General features: G+C 39.4%; 1 protein-coding gene across 1 annotated transcript in view; it reads right to left on the bottom strand.

Annotated features, from left to right (window-relative positions):
* TUBGCP3 (tubulin gamma complex component 3) overlaps positions 1-19707 on the bottom strand; it is a 93571-nt gene that overhangs the window by 27800 nt on the left and 46064 nt on the right. The window contains exons 12-16 of the mRNA XM_053916331.1: positions 11390-11500; positions 10955-11063; positions 3608-3797; positions 1346-1481; positions 793-861 (exon numbers count right to left, since the gene is read on the bottom strand). Of these exons, the coding sequence (XP_053772306.1) occupies positions 793-861; positions 1346-1481; positions 3608-3797; positions 10955-11063; positions 11390-11500 (615 nt within the window). The remainder of the gene's footprint in view (positions 1-792; positions 862-1345; positions 1482-3607; positions 3798-10954; positions 11064-11389; positions 11501-19707) is intronic.

Below are 19707 nucleotides of genomic sequence, written 5' to 3'. Positions count from 1 at the left end.
ATTCTAGAAGGAGATTGACTTATACCTTGAGAGGCAGGAACAGCCATGGAGTCAAAACTCTGCAAGAACTGCTAAGGAGAAATTTTAAACCCAATTACATTACTTCTTCATAGAATACTTTTCCCAATAATTAAAAAAATTAATGTCCTTTCTCAATATTTCAGATATAAAAATTACTGAAGTAAGTTCAAAGAGGTATCTTGATCAAGAAGAATTTATGCAAGTCTGAATAAAGAAAAAAAATGAGCACTTAAGGAGGGGCATTTTAACTGCAGGTGCAAAAAAGACAACTCTACTGGTCAATCTTTTATGATCTGGTAATTGTTAAAAGGAAGAGTACTTTCCTTTAAGCATGGTAAAAGCACTATGAACAATACTACAGATAATTTTTCATCAGTTGAATACAAAATATCAAATTGCATCTAAATAGTAAACACACAACTCCCTTAAAATACATTTATAGTTCCTTTCAAATTACCATAAATTAGTTCCTACAGTCTAGGAATAATGAACAAAATGAATAACCCATTTATTAAATACTTGCCAAAACCTGCAATAGAACAAATGTTGAGAATTTTTAAAATACCAATAATACAGCATTTCAGCACTCATAAATGATTATTTAAAACACACACAATTTTGGCTTAAGTATTCATTCCCCAGGTATACTGTGGATGTCAAGCCATCCCTTTAATTAGAAGTTCTTATAGAAGAAAGCCAATTCTAAAACAACAAAATGCTTAACAATCTGAATAGCAGTGACTATTATAAAAACACCCAGAATGATCTTACAGTTGCAATAGGTCCATCAACGTGGTAATCCAGGCTGAAGACGTCCCACCCAGTGTCACCTGGAGACACCTAAGAGCAAAAACAAACAACTGCAGGACTCTCTAGCACCAGTGCTAAGCTTAATGCTGAAGAAGTTGTCAAATCCTCAAAGAAAAGGCAAAAAAATAAAGCCCCACTTTTAAAAACAATAGTTTTGAGTGTCGGTTACAGGAGAGCAGAGAACTGCATCCTTCTGTCACCTCCTGGATTCTCAGCACTGAGACAATGACAGGCACACAGTAGGTGCTCTACAAAGTCTGGAATGAATGAAATATTTTTAAATGAATACTGTAAAACGTGTTGAAAACCCATCACCATTTCTTTATGACAAAACCCTTCTGCCTCATATGAGGGATTCAAACTCAGGCTGTCCAATCCTTCAGTAACACCTTCTACCCACTAGACCGGATGTGCCTTAATCACGGGAAGCATGGAGGGGGGGGGGCGGGAAAGTGCAGGGCTAGTGCGAGCTCACTGCTTTGCGTGGGCTGCACAGAACCCAGACTTGCAGTACCTCCAGCAGCCTCACGTCCAGTCTTTTGAGGATCTCAGGACTGTCAAACTGGGCGTTGGTGGCTCGGACAGCAGTTTCAAGAATGCCGGTCAAATTGTGTTGATACAAAGTTGTAGCTGGACGAGCAAGTTCTGGTCTTCACAGATTTTTTAAAAATAAAAAGAATGTTACTTGATTTCTTAATGAACTGTGTAGAAACTTAAAATTATAAAAAGAGCTCAAATTATAAAAACTAAAGACAAATGGAACCAATATGACATGGTAACAAAATATTCGCAGAATGAACTATAAATACGATTTCACCAAGTATTTGGGGAAGTAAAGTGTCTTCTTAAATTCTCAAAAACAAAAATAATTTTGACACAGGTTAAATTGGAAATACATGTGCCATACATGTTAACAAATAGTCTTCCAACTTAAAGGTGACCTACAGCAATTTCCTACATAGATCCAATGGGAGCAGAGGGCTTCATTCAATCAAAACAATCAGGCAGGGGGATGCCATGACTATAAAGGCTACAAGCTACTGCTTTACCAGTAAATATTCCTGAAGGGGTACTGATATCTGGTTTCTAAGTATGAAGCTAACACTTTTGTGACCACGGGCACACGGAGTTGGGGACAGAGCCAATCGGCCCCAGGTGTGCATGTAAACTCTGTCAACTGCAGGCCTTCACGGCAGCCAAACAGCAGGCACACACAGGTGAAAAGGGACATAAGCTTCACTCACATAAATCTGAGCCAAGTGAGACACTGATGGCATTGCCCTTTAAAACTGGAGACTGAAAACAGGCCTTTGAGAAAAAATAATTTTTTTCACTTAATACCAAATATGAGATGCTCTGAATATGAAAACCTATCCTGAGGTTTAACATGTTAAGTCAGCTAACTGCTCTGTCTGCAGTGTTGCCACAGACCTCTCAACTTTGCTTTACCTTTAAACTGTAAGAAATGCCTTGCTAATCTCTACCTACGTCCACTTGTACACCTATTGGTCTGCTCATCCCGCATCCTCACATGTACCCCCATTGTAGCCCTCGCATTTAAAGAACATTTCCCCTTTAAAAACTCATCATCATTCACACTTCCAACAGGCACTGACCTCATGGCCAGTATTTAACTAACTAGCAAACCACTTCTGTACTTAGAGTGCGACATGCTACTTGAGCAAGTATAATCACAAAGCATTTACATTTAGCAGATAATCAACACTTCCATGAGCTAATTAATCAAACAGCATTACTCATGAGCATGTAGAAGGTCAATTATTGTTATATATGCCCCAAAGCTTTTTCATACTGGAGACTGAGTTCTAGTTAGAGATGGAGCTATAGGAGCTTATGACTGAAACAGGGGTTCTCAAAGCACAGTCCTCGCACCAGCAGCATCACCTTCAGCTGGGCCCTTGTTAGAAATGCACATTCTTGGGCTCCACCCCAGATGTACAGAACCAGACTCCATGGGTAGGCCCAGTGATGCACTTCAACAAGCTCTCTAAGGGATCCTGATGCATATCGAAGTCTGAGGACCAAAGGCCCAAACAATTGCTTGATTAGCACAGAAATGATCAAAAGGTAATGTACTGTTTTAAAGTATCCCAAAGGGAACACCAGAAAAATAATTTCCATTCTTACACGTCTGAGTGAAAATCACTAGTCCGTGCTATGGCCCACCCTAAGCACGCTCACTCTCACCAGTGCTGCCTGGGCGCCCCACGTTGTATCGGAGCATCTAACTGTCTACTCTAGAGCCAGGAGCACGGCCGGCTCTGGTACGCAGCTGTCCGCATCTCTATGGACGGAGGGGAGGGACACACATTTCATTAATGCCGTGGAACAAAACAAAGAGTAGTGACCAGGCTTTTTTTTAGTTATTTTTAAAACAAGAAGCAATGTAAACTAAAAAGTTCAGTTTTAAAACACATTTTGTTTTTATGACTACTTTCAAAGTAAAGCTAAGCTAACTGTGATTGTGCTGTGTGCTCCCCAGACTGCTCCCCAGAGTGCTACACCAGACTGCTGGTGCTACAGTGCCCTTCAAGTGCCCAGCTTCTCCTAAGAGCAAAGCACAGAGCGAGCAAAAACAGAGACTTGAACATGACAATGTGACAATTTTCTTTTCTGATTTATCTTACCAATTATTTTGTGCAATAATTCAACAAATTTTCCTCTAACGCCATTTATTCATTAAACAAAAACTGTAAGACTCCTTATCATGTTGAAATCTACTATATATTTATAAAAATCAAAGTAATTTTCATACTTGAGCAGATCCATTAAGTGCCTTATGAAGTCTCCTTGACCCAGAAGCAAGTACCGCCTCATGGCCTGCATGTGGTCCAGCAAGCTATACTTTTTATTGAGAACGTCCAATAGATATTTGCTGGTCTCAAAATAAGCTGCATCAATTTTTCCCTGAAAGGCATTTTCCAAATCTGTGAATAAATCTGCAGCTGTAAAGAACAAAAGAAAAAAGTCCACATACATACATAATTTGTATTTTAACAAAGGAAAAATTGAAGATGCACACGTATTGGACAAAAGTCATTGCCAACGCCTGCAAATGGCAGTGGTGGCAGCCCAAACAGGCATGTGCGTGGTCAGGAAGGCACATCGGACTCCCGAACCCACGGAAATGAAAATGCTGATGTCTGGCTCGATTTACAGCAGACGTCTGCATTCTGACCTATGGGAGGAACCCCCAACAGCACTATCCATCACTTCACAGATTTCAAGTTCAAATTACGTTCCACAATGTAGCTAACTCAAAATCTCACTAAAACACTTTGATGAAAAGCACAAAGAATAGGGCAGGTCAGTCTACAAGACATGTTCAAAACTAGTTTCAAGAATAACCCAAAATGGTGCATGTAACGAGCTCTGTGAATTGTGAAACTCGGTGTAGAGGTTAGGTGCTGCTGTTGGGCAGCCATGTCAGAGCATCGGAGAGTAAACTCCAGGGGAAGATTTGAAGATTTTCCAGGGGACATGTACTAAGAACACCAACAAAGAAACCTAACGTTAAAAAAAAGAAAAAAGCATCTCCATAGCTTTATATTGAAAAAAATTGCATGTAAAGATTAATACAGCTTTTTAGTGCTGATTTACATGACAAAACCATTTATATCTAAGTATCCGATTTTATTTAAAAACTGTAACACTTGCACTAGCCATGTCGAGAAACAATCTAAGATTCAAAAAAGGTAGAATACATATTCAAGGTTAAGGAAGAAGACGCAAGGTCTTCAGAGTTCAGTTGAAGTCTTCCCCCACTACCTCGGTTACCAATATGAAAATATCAGAAGACTTTAGGATTGCTTTTTGTTTGTTTTTCAGAATAACAGGCCCATTAAGAAAAACCTACTTTAGCACTGCCACTACTCCAATGGGAAAACCAGGGTATTCACAAGTGATAAAACACACCCTATATTCTGTAGAAGGGGAAGTTTGATGATGCAGTAACATGAGGGCTGTGCGCTGTGCCTATTTCAAGGGAGAGGAAGGAGGGGCAGGAAGGTGTATATTTCTGCTAATGTATGTATTCTTAAAAATGTAAATATCTTCCCTCAGAAATGTTTTTACTATACCATTGTTTGAGTCATTAAGGATTTTTATTCTAAAGTTTTAAAATTAACCAATTTCACCCCAAAGTGGCCTATCAGAAGACATACCATACAGAGCTCCCCTGTACACTCTTATTCCTTAACAATTTAGGCATCTCTTACACTATTTGTAAAAGTTTATTCCTTATTCTTCAGTTGCACTTTTAAGCCTTCAAAACTTTTCACATATAAGAAATATAAATTTGACCTCTTCTATTACTTTTTTTTTATTATTAGAAGTCCTTCAAGACTTACATCTTTTATCTTCCCAACTGTACTATAAGCTTACTAGCAAAAACAACAACAACAAAAAAACCTTGTCCTGCAGATACAGCGGTGGAGAGCAGTCGTCGCTATAACTGAGAAACGGCAGTGGCAGTAACAGCAGCAGCCATCTCTATGGAGGCACTGCATGCCAGGCACTGATCAGCTGCTTTCCAACGCTGTTTCCCCACAACAGCACAACCCCTGCCTGTGGGTCTCCACAGCAAGCGTGGGCACACACTACTTGGCCTCTCAAGTGAGTTATCTCCTCTAGCCACTAAGGAAAAGTCAAAATCCATCAATACAACTCTGGGCTCTTCTTGCTTTGCCTACCTCTTAAACATAGGTATTTCTCAAAATTCTGTACTAGAGTCACCTCCCTCTCCTGTTCTAGAAACTAACCTAGGGTCTATGGACTCTGAACTGTATATACAAAGTTGTCGTGTGTTACTGGTAAATGTCCTTGGAGCCCTGGCCAGGTGGCTCCTTGGTCGCAGCATTGTCCTGTACACCAAAAGGGTGCAGGTTCCATTCCCAGTCAGGGAGTGCATAGGAGGCAACTGATCAAGGTTTCTCTCTCTCTTTCCCTCTCTCTCTCTCTCTCTCTCTCGCTCTCAAATCAATAAAAACATATCAGATGAGCATTAAAAAAATAATAATTAAAAAAAATAAACGCCATTGGGGAGGCAAGCTGGAGGGTGAAAGGGACAGGTGACTGACAGCGGATGCTACCACGGGGCCATGGAGCCCTCTCCTAAACCACCATGTGACTACAGCTGCTTCCTAAATCTCTACAGCTGGCCCTGACCTGGCCCTGTCAGGATTTTCAGTACCACATTTCCAATACATTCTGGAAATCCATTTAGTGAGTCCTCTCAGATACTGACAATCATATTGGCCTAACAGTTTCACGGATTGATGGTCAACATGGCTAATCATCAGGAAAATGCAAATCAAACCACAATGAGATATGTCAACACCTGTGAGAATGGCTATTATCAAAAAGAAAAGACAAATGTTGGTGAAGATGTGGAGAAAAGGGAATCCTTGTGAACTCTTGGAAGAAATGTAAATTGATCCAGTCATATGGGAAACAGTATGGAGGCCCCTCAAAAACTTAAAACTAGAACTACCATATATCTAGCAATTCCATTTTTGGATATTTATCCAAAGGAATTGAAATCCAGATCTCCAAGAGATACCTACACTCCCATGTTCACTATGACCTTATTTACAACAGCCAGATATGGAAACAATCTAAATGTCCACTGACAGATGAATGGATAAAGAAAATTTGGTATATACATACAATGAATATTAATTAGCTTTAAAAAAAAAAGGCAAGGCCATTTGTGACAACATAGTTGGACCTGGAGGACATTATGCTAAGTGAAATAAGCCAGACACAGAAAGAAAAATACTGTATGGTATCATTTATATGTGAAATCTAAAATAGTTAAAACTCATAAAGCAGACAGTAGAATGGTGGTGACAAGAGCTGGGGCGATGAGGAAATGGGGAGGTAGAGGTCAAAGGGTATAGGGAACCATTCCATGCATGGGAAATGTAGCCCAGCCCCCATCGGAAAAGCCAGTGGGGTGCAAGGTCCAGCAGGTAGGACCCACGCCCACAGACAGGTTCTCCTGTGGGGAATCAGGCCTGCATTGTACCTAGGCTATGAGACTTGCTTTTGCTAAAACTCCCCGACCCTGAATTGAGGCAGCAAATGTTTATTGAGTATCTTTAACTTCCTAAAGTCTGTGCTAAATTTCCCAAGTATGGAGTGCAACCAGTCCAACCACTTTCCCCCTTGATCCTTCCAAGAGAACATCCTTCTCTTTGGAATAATTAGCAACATTCTTTCCTTGGTTGTCTGTAAAAGGTAATCATCTACAGTGAACCTGTGCATAGTAAATGAGGATCCAGAAAAGCAATAAAAGTCTGTCCAGGCAGGGGTCAGGCTCTCTCTGGCCCTCTCACCCTCTCTCTGACTCAGAGAGTGGCCATGCCGTCCCTCTTTCTCCACAGGATTTCTGTAGTCCGTGTGAATTTGTCCATTATAGCTACAACACACGGATCCTGCGGGCCGGGATCCGCATCATCTGGCACCCAGGAACAGGGACCCAGGGCCACGAGCCGCAGTTGTGGTCAACACACCAACTTGGTTGGAGTGCACACATCAGCTCAGGTAAGGGTAGACGACACCGAGTGTTTTTCGGGAAGATCGTAGGATGTGCTGGATTTCAGAGAAAAAGGGATTTCTTCCAAGGCCGCCCTCTCTTGCAACCACTTTACATCTGTACTCTCTTTAGTGAGCAGGAGCCTTACTAAATGCTTGCTAAATGCTAGAGAGATGCTTGCTCTCCCTCGCAAGCATCTGCCACAATCTCACGGGCACAGGTCAAACAATTAAGAGCCACAAGGGCGCTCGCCATTAGAAGTCATCTGTGAGAGGATTAGCTGGACGTGGACCAGGACAGAACACTAGGTTTCCCGCCAGCCGCAAGCAAAAGTCCATGCAATGAGAGACACACTGTAAAAACACTCACAAGCCCACCCTCACGGCACAAGCCCCAAGTAGGTCTAGGCTTGAGGGAAAGAGCAAAGACTTTCCCTTTAATCAGCTTTTTAAAAAGCAACTAATTACAGGGATATTTTAAAAGCATCTCAGCAAATTCTTTCTTTCAAGCCGTCTCTTGCGGTCCTTTCGATTTTGCCTTTTCACTCCGTCTGCCTGGTAAGGAAAAGTGGATAGTGAATGACTGTTTTGGTTTCGACCCAACTCCGAAGATCACTTTCCAGAAGAATTTGGTGTTAGTCAACAGATTTTGTATGAGAGCTTTTGACATTCACCAAGCTCCAAAGATAAAAGGCATTTCCTCCCCTCAGCCCAAGAAATCGGGTGTTCCCACATGAGTAGGAACCTTGAGAGGTTGTCTGGGATCAATTCCCGAGATGTGCAGGGGCCTTATAGGGACCTCCAAAACAACTTCTGGCTCGTCCAGGAAAGCTCAATATAAAGGTTGGTCACCTAGCACTTAGAGCCCCATCCGCACAGTCCTAAATGCTTGGGGAGGACCCAAAGCCCATAAGTAGGGTTAGGGTACTTGGAAAGTCCGGTACCCCTCTCCGGTCTTTCACCAATAGCACATTTCGACCCACTACACTCTCCTCACTAGCAAGAAGGATTTAAAGGTGCAGATGGAGTGAAAAGCAAAACTGAAACTGGTTTTGTAATTGCCACATTTGCAGTGGGAGGAACTTCAGAAAAGGTTCTTTTCTTTGTTAAAAAATTTTCTTTAAAGGTTTCTACAAATCCTCTACCATGGGGAACAGGCTCTCTAAGAAACAGGAGCAATGCTTTCAGCTAATTCAGCAGCTTTTTAAGGCTGTTGGATGTCTCCCAGTTAAGGGATCTTTAGATTTGGAAATATGGGAAAAAGCAGGGCAGAGAAGCCCTCATAGTTGGGAAACCTTAGACAAAAAGAGAAGGGACCCATGCGTGCCAGCTAGGCCCTTTCTGCAGTTCGCTCCGGCTGCAGAGAGCAACATGGCCTCCGCCTGGTGGCTCAGCCAGGGTGTAGGTGTGCACAGGCTCACAGCAGGGCAGGGCCAGGTTTTTCTGCCAAGGACAGGCGGGGAATGGAGGAGGCATTGGTCCTCCTCGCCTCCTTTCCAGGCACCCATCGCCAGGAGCGGTCCCAACCGCCGGCACGATCACAACCTGGGGCCACAGTTCTGCATAGCACCCAGCCTCAGGGGGTGCCTAGCAGCAGACTTAGAACTGGTGCAGACAGCACATCTGAAGGGGAGTTCCAGCCAGGTCATCCCTGAGATAAGGGACAACAGCCCCCACACTTTGGGAGGCCCCAATGTGCTTAGTTTTGAAAAAGGGATTTCTATTTTGTTGACATTTCTATAACTAGAATGGGGACATTTCTCAACCCCAAAAAGGTGCGTAGTATCTTAAATGTTTGGGTCCAAATGGGCAAGTTGGACGAATTCAGCCTCACTTCCTCCCCATCCCACTTAATACCTGGGGCAGGGACCTCCTCACTCTGGGGAATGCACATCACCCTGCTCTCTGCCCCAGAGGATTGCAACCTCAAATAATTTGGCAAACAGAAGTTACTCACCATCCCCCAGGAATTTAAGCATGCTGGCAATATATACGTATAATTTTTTGAATTGTGATGATAATTTAAAGTCACCCATAGACAAACACCTTGTGCAAAACAGGCCTGCAGTCCCACACCTCTTGGTGTTATACAAAGACCCATTAGGGGAAGGAAAATGGGAAGGCCCAGTCGCACTATTAACTTGAGGAAGAGGGTATGCTTGTGTTTTCTCTCCAGAAGGACCTTTGGAGCCGCATCAAAGAGGGTGAGGCCATATCACAGAGAAGGCTTCCCTGGCAGCGACCCACCTCCGCCCCATTGGACTGTCCTGATCCAGGCTTCAAGCTGTACATCAATCCCCCTGAAGTTCAATTTGATCCAGTACTCCTGGAGTGATATTCAACATCACCTAGAGGGACTTTTTCTACCAATTTAAAAGGACAAATTGATAAATTGCAGCTAAAATTACATCAGCAGCTGCAAGACATTCAATGCTTGATTAAGCAAGAGGTTTTTCAAACCCTCCATGATAATCTCAGCTGGCTAAACCCAAAAAACTAGTTTGATGAACTTAACCAGAATGTGGGTCTTTGGAGCCACTGGTTGCTTACTGATTATAATAATGTTCTGTGTTGTTCGCTGCATTTGCAAATTATTTTCCCAGGGTCGTGTGAGAGACAAGTAGCAAGCTCTGTGGGGTCTACAGCAGTCCTAACTAAACAAAAGGGACACACAGATCCTGCGGGCCAGGATCCGCATCAAAAGGGTACAAAGTTTAGGTTATTCAAGTAAATTCTGGTGACCTATGTGGTGAATCTATATGGTGCCTATAGCTAACAATACTGTATTAAACACTTAAAGCATTTTATCTGTACATCTCAATTCATTTATCACTTTCTCCCTTTTATTATTTATTTAGTACTTTATTCTACTGCATGTCTTATTGCCATATCTAGATTATAAAGTGATGAAAGGCATAGCCATGGTGACTTCGTATTATCCACCCACAATGTCGAATGCAAATTGAATGGGAATGAACTAAGATGACAATCTAAACAGCAAATATAGACAAGGCTGGAAACTTGTACATGTTAAGTGAGCTACACACAAAATATCTTGAAATTGCTGAGGCTGGGGCAGACAGCAAATGGAAAAAATAGGAGAGAAAACAGCAGTGAATGACGAATAACCATAAATTATTTAATGAAGACAGAAATTTATGCAGCATTTGCAATATAATAAACACTTGTAAATCCTTGCTGATTTTCAGACAAGCTTCTGGGTTCCAAAGTATGCTTAGTAACACTTTTTCCATCATGTTCTTATATTGGCATACTGTCAGTACATTTAAAAAGTAATAACAAATAAGAGTAAAACAGTGACACCTATTCCAACATTTATTATTTAACTCTGTAAAAAAAGGGGAATTCAAAAGTTTTACAGTAATAGACATTTAATACACATCATCCACTGTGTATTAAGATATTTTTCAATAATTTAGAAAATGTGTCAGTCCTGTTGAACAAATAATACTTCAAGCAATATATACCATCGTGACCACCATCATCACAACCGTCACCACCACCGCCACGACTACCATCACACCCACCACCTCCACCACCATACCGTCTTGGGGTGATTCTGCAGACTTGGTCACAGCTATCATCTTTGTAGTGGGCGTCTGGTCATGACAAACCTGGTGTAGGAAATTTATTGATTTTCCTATCAAAAGGACCTAAAAAAGGAAAATATCCTAGAGTCACCTTTATATAAAATGGTCAATCATCCAACTGCAACAAATACTCATTAGAAACAAATTAACTATTGATTAAAAATTAAATAACAAGAACATATGGGATGGCATGGAGTGAACTCTGCAGATGTTATTAATAAACACATATATTAATATGTTGGTATACTTAAGTAGTATATACTTCACCTCAAGAATGCTAATCCTAAAATGCAACAACCTTTTATTTAAGCAAAGATTAATTTTGTCACATAATCCAAGTAGATACAGCATTAAAACATCAAAGTCCCCCAAATCTCTTCTAACCCTACCTTCCTAGATTGATCCATCGTGATAAATGAAGGAATCATCGATTTCCTTAAAGTATATTTGTCATGCCACAGTCGATCTGTTTTAACGGTTGGATCTGATGCTACAAAAAACTGAAAACAAAGAGGCATCGCAACATTAAAAAGTGGTATGTATAGTAAAATAGCATCTAACAGCAACATCAAAGAATGTTATTCTGGAAAGCAAAGTTCTCCAGATACAGGGAAACTGATCATTTACATACTAAAACTTGTTTTAAAAAGCATTTGGATATATCTCCCTAAACATAATCACATATTTCCCAGACTTTTAAAACCACAGCATCACAAAAACATGTTAAGCTCTTTCTTGAACTGCCGATCTTCATTATGAATATCAATTATGGCCTCTGCTGTGTAACACTGAAGATCGAAGTGTGAGGGCCACCGAATCTGCTTCAGACCTAAGTAAAAACATACTGACTTCTACACCTGTTTAAATATTCAATTCATACCTGCTTCATAGTTTTTCCATTTATGCTACATCCACCTACTCAGCTCTGTCTCCTTCGACCAGTGGGCCAGCCCTCTGTAGGCTCTCCTGCAGAGCCAAGTCTGGAACACAGAGGTGCTTAAGCTAATGTACTCTGCTCAGCCTGTCAGCTACAGGCAGACCATAATGTAGGACAATGGCCAGCACCAGTTTCCTAAATGGAAGTGACCTTCTCTTATTAGCTCTCCCCAGAACCTCTCAAGCTCAGAAGCTCCTCCCGACTACTGTGCTTCTCACCTTTGCATTCCCTACCAATCAGCCTGATCATTGACATCAAAAAGAACATGGAATAAGGAAGGAGAAAGCTAAATTGCTGTTGTTACCAGTTTTTTTTGCTATTCCAACAAAGCCATTCTCATTTTTCAGATCTCCTAACAGACTTGTGCTTTTATTTCCATAAACTCATTTCTAATAGCAGAACTGCTGAGTCAAAGTAATGTTAAATTTATAGACAATGCCGAATTTCCTTTCCAAATAGCTGTATCGATTGAAATTCCTAACAGCAGGATATTCAGTATTCTGCATCCTTGCTTGTTTTAGACTTTGCCAATCAGTCAGGTAAAACCATGACTGCTTATACTGCAATTGTACCGACAACAAAGGAGCCTGCGCGTGTTTTCACAATGCTGTCATTTGCTTTTCTTCTCCTGTGAATTGTCTTTCTTATCCTTGACCTAGTTCATCTTTTTCTCATCAACAGAGTCTCTGTTATTTTAGGGATAGTGACTATATGTGAATCATTATTACAAATTTAATTTTTTCAAGAATAATTTGCCATTGTTTATGGTATGTTCCATGTCTGTTTTGTTCTATTTTTGTTTTATAGGTAAATGTCTCCTATCGTCCTAAGATCTTCCCATTCCTAGATTATACAATATTGTCCTTTATTTTCTTTTAGTGTTCTGATTGTGTTATTTTTATTTAGATCTTCCTTCCCTTTAGACATTATCTTGGATATAGTATGATATAGGAAGTCTGTTTCCTTCTAGACAGAATTTTCTCTTTATTATTATTTTATTTTTTAAACTAATTGCTGGTAAGAGGAAAAAGGAGTTTCTTTTTTAAGAGAGAGAAAGAGAAAGGAAGAGAGGGAAAGAGGGAGAGAAACATAGATCAGTTGCCTTGGGGCTCCCCAACCGGGGACCAAACTCACAACCCAGAATTGAACCGGAGACCTTTTGGTTTAGAGGACAACGTCCAACCAACTGAGCCATACCGGCCAGGGCAGGATTTTCTCTTTAATGGCCAGGTCAGCTCCTTTTACTTAATACACCATCCTTGCCTCTGAGCTACAGATGCCTCATCAGAAACTACCATTATAACTGTATCAATAGATTTAAAGGGGGAAAATTTGACTATATCAAGAGATCAAGAGGAGATATTTGATATCTTTACCATCCTCCAATGGTGACCAATTAGCTATTTGTTTATCATGAACATGATTTAAGTATATCTGGTGTGTTAATTCATCAGTTACTATCCTTATTGGCGCTCCATGATTCCCAGTCTGGCCTGAAGGGAGCATCTTCAAGCTGGCTCCTGCATCCTTCAGACTTCATCTGAGTTGTCTTCCTTGCTTCTGGTTTGCAAAGTGTTCTAGGCTCATCTAGTTCACTTCTCCTCCAGACCTAAAATCAGTCAATTCTCCAAGGAGCCCTAGTAACTTTTAGGGAGAAATGGCATTTGGACTGCAACCTCAGTACCTGACAGTATTTTCAATTGGAAGCTGGATGGTTGGAAGCTCAGGACTACGTCATGCATGGTGGCGTGATTCGCTAGGCAAACTGCAAAATCCATTTAAGGCACAACATACCTAAAGCACCTTTTTGGTGATACTTACATAAATTCCAAATCACAAATAGGTGAACAACACAGAGCCCTGACTAGGAAGGTGCGTTCACAGATATAAAATGGATTTAAAGAATTTAAAATATATAATTAGTATTTATACAGCAATACAAAATTAATGGTTTTCTAACAAAATTTAAATAACCAAAATTAGCCCAAGCAAAGAGAGAAGGGAGAGGGGCTCTAAAAAGAGCAGTATGTTTCGATGTTATCACTGAGGCATTTAAAACCCAGACTTTTAAAACTGAAGTATAAGGAAAACAAATTAAGGGTCTACTTTTTTGTAAGTTATCATTCTTATGTTAGAGTATTCTCAATCACCAAAAAATGTACAAAATACTATACTTTAATTTATGAATCCAGTATGACACTATCAAAACCTGATAAAATACCCAAAGTAAAAACTATAGGCCAGTTTCATTTGTGAATATAGATAAAATTCTAAATAAAATATTATCCTTTCATTATGAGGTTAAAACACTTTTAGTAGGAGAACATTATACTACCTAAATATCTAAAAGCAAGGAAATACATAATGTATTATAAAATATTATCATGTAGTCATTTAAAAATAAAGTTTATTCTTAACTATCACAAACCCTTCTGAGAATCTGATGAAAAGTACAAATCTTCTTCCTAGGAAAAATGCATATATCCACAAAATACATAATTTTATGTAATATTCAGGAGTTTCACAGATCATATTTTAAGAAGAGTTGGTATAAAATAATATTTAATGACATGAAGTTAGTTTCATTATTTACTTCATGCAAAAAAAGTTGACAAAACACAATGCATAGTATGATACACACACAGGAATATACGAGAATATATTAGAAAAAAGAGACATACAAAAATATGTTAATTATCGGTTTATGATGCGATCACTAATTAATTTTCCAGTCTGTTTATATTCTCAAAAATTTTCATTGCACAAATATTTTAAAATCAGAAAAAATTATTATTCAAAAGAACCAAGTGATTCAAGCCAATGAGTAAATGTACGGTGCCAGTAAGAGTTTATTTAGTGACATCATTTTCCCAGGGCAACCAACTAAAAACGATGTGCGTTCTGTTCACACAAATCTAATACCAAGGGTAAATATTTAAGGGAAGAGAATTTTTAATGATGTCAAGATCTTATATTTGATCCTTGTAAGTTAGGGCTAAAAGGTATCAATTATGTACAGTCTCATTCATAAATAGGTATTTAAATAAATGCCCTGACTGACGTGCCTCAGTGGGTTGGGTGTTGTCCCACAAACCAGAAGTTCACCAGTTCAATTCCTACTCAGGGCACATGCCTGGGCAGTGGGCCAGGTCCCCAGCCGGGGGCACGCAAGAGGCAACCGATCCATGTTTCTCATACATCAACGCTTCTCTATCTCCCTCCCTTCCCCTCTCTAAAAATAAATACATAAAACCTTTAAAATAAATAAATAAATGCCATCATTTTTATGATCACATTGAGATCACTATTTTCAGTTCAAATTTATCATTAGGTACTAATTTAAGTTACTAAAGTAATTATTGATCTTTACTTTTAGTTTTTAATTTATATTCTCTAATTTTAAACACATAATTAATGACTGCTTTGAGGGTAAACGGTGCTACTATAATGAGACTATCATCACTTTAACATATACTTTAATTACCCCTGATAGAAATGAAAACATGCTATAAGCCCACCAGGAGTACTAATCTAAAAGGTTACTCAATCACCACGCTATGACTGCTCTGTAGCTTGCCATTCAACAGATTAGATTAATTGCACATAAATTGTATTTATCTGTTATTCACTTAGAAGAGCTCGCTTCTACAGACAACACACTAATTTATCCTGAGAGTTGGAGTGCAGCATGATTTTTATCAGTATGAACAATAAAAAATTTTAATTTAAAAGATAAAAAGCTCAGACAATTCTCTCTTCTTTAGAAGTTATGAAAGCATCACTTCATCTGAGGGCAAAGTAGCATGCAATTACTCTACTAGGAAACATCTAGTAGCAGTGAGAGGAATAGATGCATCTCAGAATTTAATTAATCCTGTGAAAAATATATAGTAATAGAGGAAAAATCAAGGTCAGAATGTAACTGCAATATGCTTTTATTTTATTGATGCATTTTCTATTCAAGGTTCTTTAATTTTCAGCATTATGTCAATCACGGGAAGAACTGAGGGAAAAAAATAAAACATAATTGTACCACGATTTCTCATTAACTGTTGGACAAATGCCAAGGCCTCCCTACTAAAAACAGAAATGAAGAGGGTAATTTTCTTAGCAAGCAACTTTTCTAAAAATCAGATCCATTAATACAGACCACAAAAGACCCCAACTTCAACCTGTCAATCCCGCAGGCAAATAACAAGAGATCCACACCTAGAGAAGCTACAAAGGCTCTGAACCAGAGGAACGGGTGAAAAGGGAATTGACAAGGTAAACTGATGAATTACACTACTTCAGTGGTGGGGCACGAAAGTACCAAAACAGTAAAATATTTGGATGGGAAACTTTTAAATTTCAATAATTACCAGCAAAAGCATGTAAGTAAATTAGTAACAGAACTGAATGAATCCAGAGACAAAATCAATCCGTGTTATTTATACCTCACTTGCCTACGAATTTAAGGATGGAGATTATTAGACCATTTAAGTAAACATCTGAAGCAAGTCTGAACATTTTCAAATTTAAAAGCAAGAGTTTACTTTTAATTTGTCCCGTCTTTTCCTGTTCCTAGTTGGGGCCCCTATCCTTTACAACACTGCCAAATTTACCCAAAAGGCAAAAAATAAAATAAAGTAAAATAAATTAGCATTGAGCTACCTTGTTCTTACCTTGAACACACTGGCATATTTGTTTACCTCAATCAGATTATCAGGGAGAGAATCTGTATGAGCTACTAAAAAGTCTAACAAAAAAAAATTTTTTTTTTTTTAGTTTTCTTCTGTAGGGCAAACTTTAAGAGTCAAAAATAATTAAAAATCTCCCCCCAAATGTTGAAAGTACTTTCTACACTAATCATTCAGGATATCTGTAAATTCTTATAGCCTTCTATTTTTGCCTGCCTTTGTATTTTATCAAAATACAAGAAAAATAAATGCTGGACACCATTCCATTGGGCTAGGGAATCATGTCTTTTTTTATAGCTAAAAGTAAAATGCCAACCAGTGCACCCAGAGGCAGATTTTAACAATGCCACACCAAAAATAGCAAAGCTCAGAGGCAACCTGGAAGTTTTTAGTTCAGATAAAACAAGTAAAAACTCATCCTTGGGTTTCAAATCAACCAAACCCAGAGGCAGCTAAGGCAGGACACTGAGTATCACTCAGCAGCAGGAGACAGAAAGCCTTTCCTGGAAACAGGTAACCTTGGGCATTTGAAAGAGCTTCCCGGAGAACGCCAACAGAGCTACTTTAGAACTGAAGTGTGAGCTCTGAATAGCCATTATAGAGAGCCTAATGCAGGAAAGTTACTGAGGAGCGCAGGTGGGTCACAAAGAGGGTCCAAGAATCCCAACAAAAACAGACAAGGGCAGCCCCACATGTGACTGGCATTCCACCAACTCCAGGGCAGGAAACCTAGAGGTGGATGTTCACCTTCATACTTGGGTTAACTCTACAGAAGAGTACAGTTAACTCTCCATGCCCCGGTATCAAGACCAGTTCCCCACTTTTCTTGACCTGGGGTGCAGAAGCACAGAATACAGAGTGGTCTGTGAACTTGGAAGGAAGGTAATCACAGCTTTATTTGCACTACCCTCTATCTTAAATTCAGCTTTTCCTTTGAATAACAAACCAGAGGTCCTGTGACTGTCACATCATAGTTAAGTTGTTACACATACCTTAAAACAGCCACTAATCTTTCTCATTGAATATTAATAAAAAACACACCTATTACCAATTAAGTTTGGAAACGCTAGATAAAGTTCTTTACTATAGAATTTCTCAAGTATGCACTGTTTTCTATTCTTCACTGACTATTAAACACTTTTTTCCTCACAGAAAAACTCCCAAGAGAATATCACACAGTCGATTGCTGGTGTGATAAAACGAGGCACTCTGCACTCTTCTGTTTTGTCACCCCCCACCTTCAGGACACACACGCTACACATGTCCCACTCAGTCTGGCTGGGACTGCAGGGGATCGAGGGTGGGTATACCAGCTCCTGCGTCACTGCACATCACAAACACCATGGAGACTTGGAAATCCTCATCGCAGTCCACGCCAAACCTCCCTACGAGGTTCCCAAGTGCATGCAGCCAAACGGATGTGCAGATGCAGACCCACTGAGCTCTACTTAGGGTACGGTAAATATGTGGTGGATAGCATGGAACTCTCTAAACCAGCAACGAACAAGGCAGAACACTGAGCAAATGAACCAGAAAGGTTAATCTGAGGAGCCAGATGTAGCTGGCGTCCTGTCACATACTGTAAAAGACACATTCTAACTACTTTAAAGTGTGTAATACAGCAGTTTTTAGTATTATTCACAATATGGTTGGGCAAACGTCACCACTACCTACCTCCCAGAACATTTTCATCACCCACAGAGAAACTCCATCCCATTAGGCTGCGATCTCCTCTATCCCCGCCCCCCCAACCTTGCCAACGCTAATTTGTCTCTATGAGTTTGCCTATTCTGCACATTTCATATAAATGCAATTATACAGTATATGACCTGTCTTATATAGTTCACTTGTTCTCAGGATTTATCCACGTTGCAGCATGCAGAATTTCATTCCTTTCTGAGGCTGACAGTCCACTGTATGGATATACACTTTGCTTACCCACTCATCAGCTGATGAGCGTTGGTGTTATTTCTGCTTGACTATTATGGTTATGAATAATGATGCTATGAATATTCATGTACAAGTTTTTATATGAATGTATGTTTTCATTTCTCTTGGGTATATACCTAGAACTGCTGGGTCCATGTTTACCTTTTGGAGGAACTGCCAAGCTGTTTTCCTCAAAGGCTACACCATTCTATATTCCCACCAGCAATGTATGAGGGTTCCAGTTTTTCCAAATCATCACCAGTATTTACCTTTTTGTAAAATGGTAACAGTGAGTGTGATGTGTGATATCTGTGGTTTGATTTCCCCAAGGACTAATGCTGATCCCAACTTTTTCCTGTGTTTATTGACCATTTGTATGTCTTTTTTGGAAAAATATCTACAAGTACTTTGCCATTTTTTAAATTTGGTTACCTTTTTTTGTCAAGTAATAATAGTTCTTCGCATATTCTGGATATGAGACCCTACCATCTATGTGATTTGCAAGTATTTTCTCCCATTCTGTGAGTTGTCTTTTTACTTTCTTATCTTGTACTTTAATGTACAAAAGGTTTTAATTATGATAAAATCAAATTCATTATTTTCTACTGCTGCTCATGCTTTGGGCAACATATCTAAATACCACTGCCTAATCCATAGTCACAAAGATTTATACCTACATTTATTTCTAAAAGCTTTATAGCTTTAAGGGAACAATCTACTTTGAGTTAATTTTTATATATGGAATGACACTGAGGTCCTAATTCATTCTTTTAATGTAGATATCCAGTTGTCTTGGCATAATTTGTTGAAAAGACAATTCTTTCTCCATTGAGTGGTCTTGGACATTTATTAAAAAACAATTCAACAAAAATGAATGAATTTATTTCTGGACTCTTAATTCTACTCTGTTGATCTACCGGTCTATACTTATGCCAGTACCATATTGTTTTGATTAGTTTACGTTTTAATGTTTTGAAATCAGAAAGTGTCTTTCAACTTAGTTGTTTTTTTTCCAAAAGTATTTTGACTCTCAGTTTGTGAATCATCTTTCCCAAGTCTGCAAAAAAGGCCACTGGTTATTTTGATAGAGATTACATTAACTCTAAAGTCACAAAAGTTTTCCGTTTATTTAGGTCTTCTTTCAACACTGTTTCATAGGTTT

Source organism: Desmodus rotundus, chromosome 13 (assembly GCF_022682495.2).
Source record: "Desmodus rotundus isolate HL8 chromosome 13, HLdesRot8A.1, whole genome shotgun sequence".
Lineage (NCBI taxonomy): Eukaryota > Metazoa > Chordata > Mammalia > Chiroptera > Phyllostomidae > Desmodus > Desmodus rotundus.
Note: the sequence above shows the minus strand (reverse complement) of the source record. Positions and strands in the feature narration are given on the sequence as shown.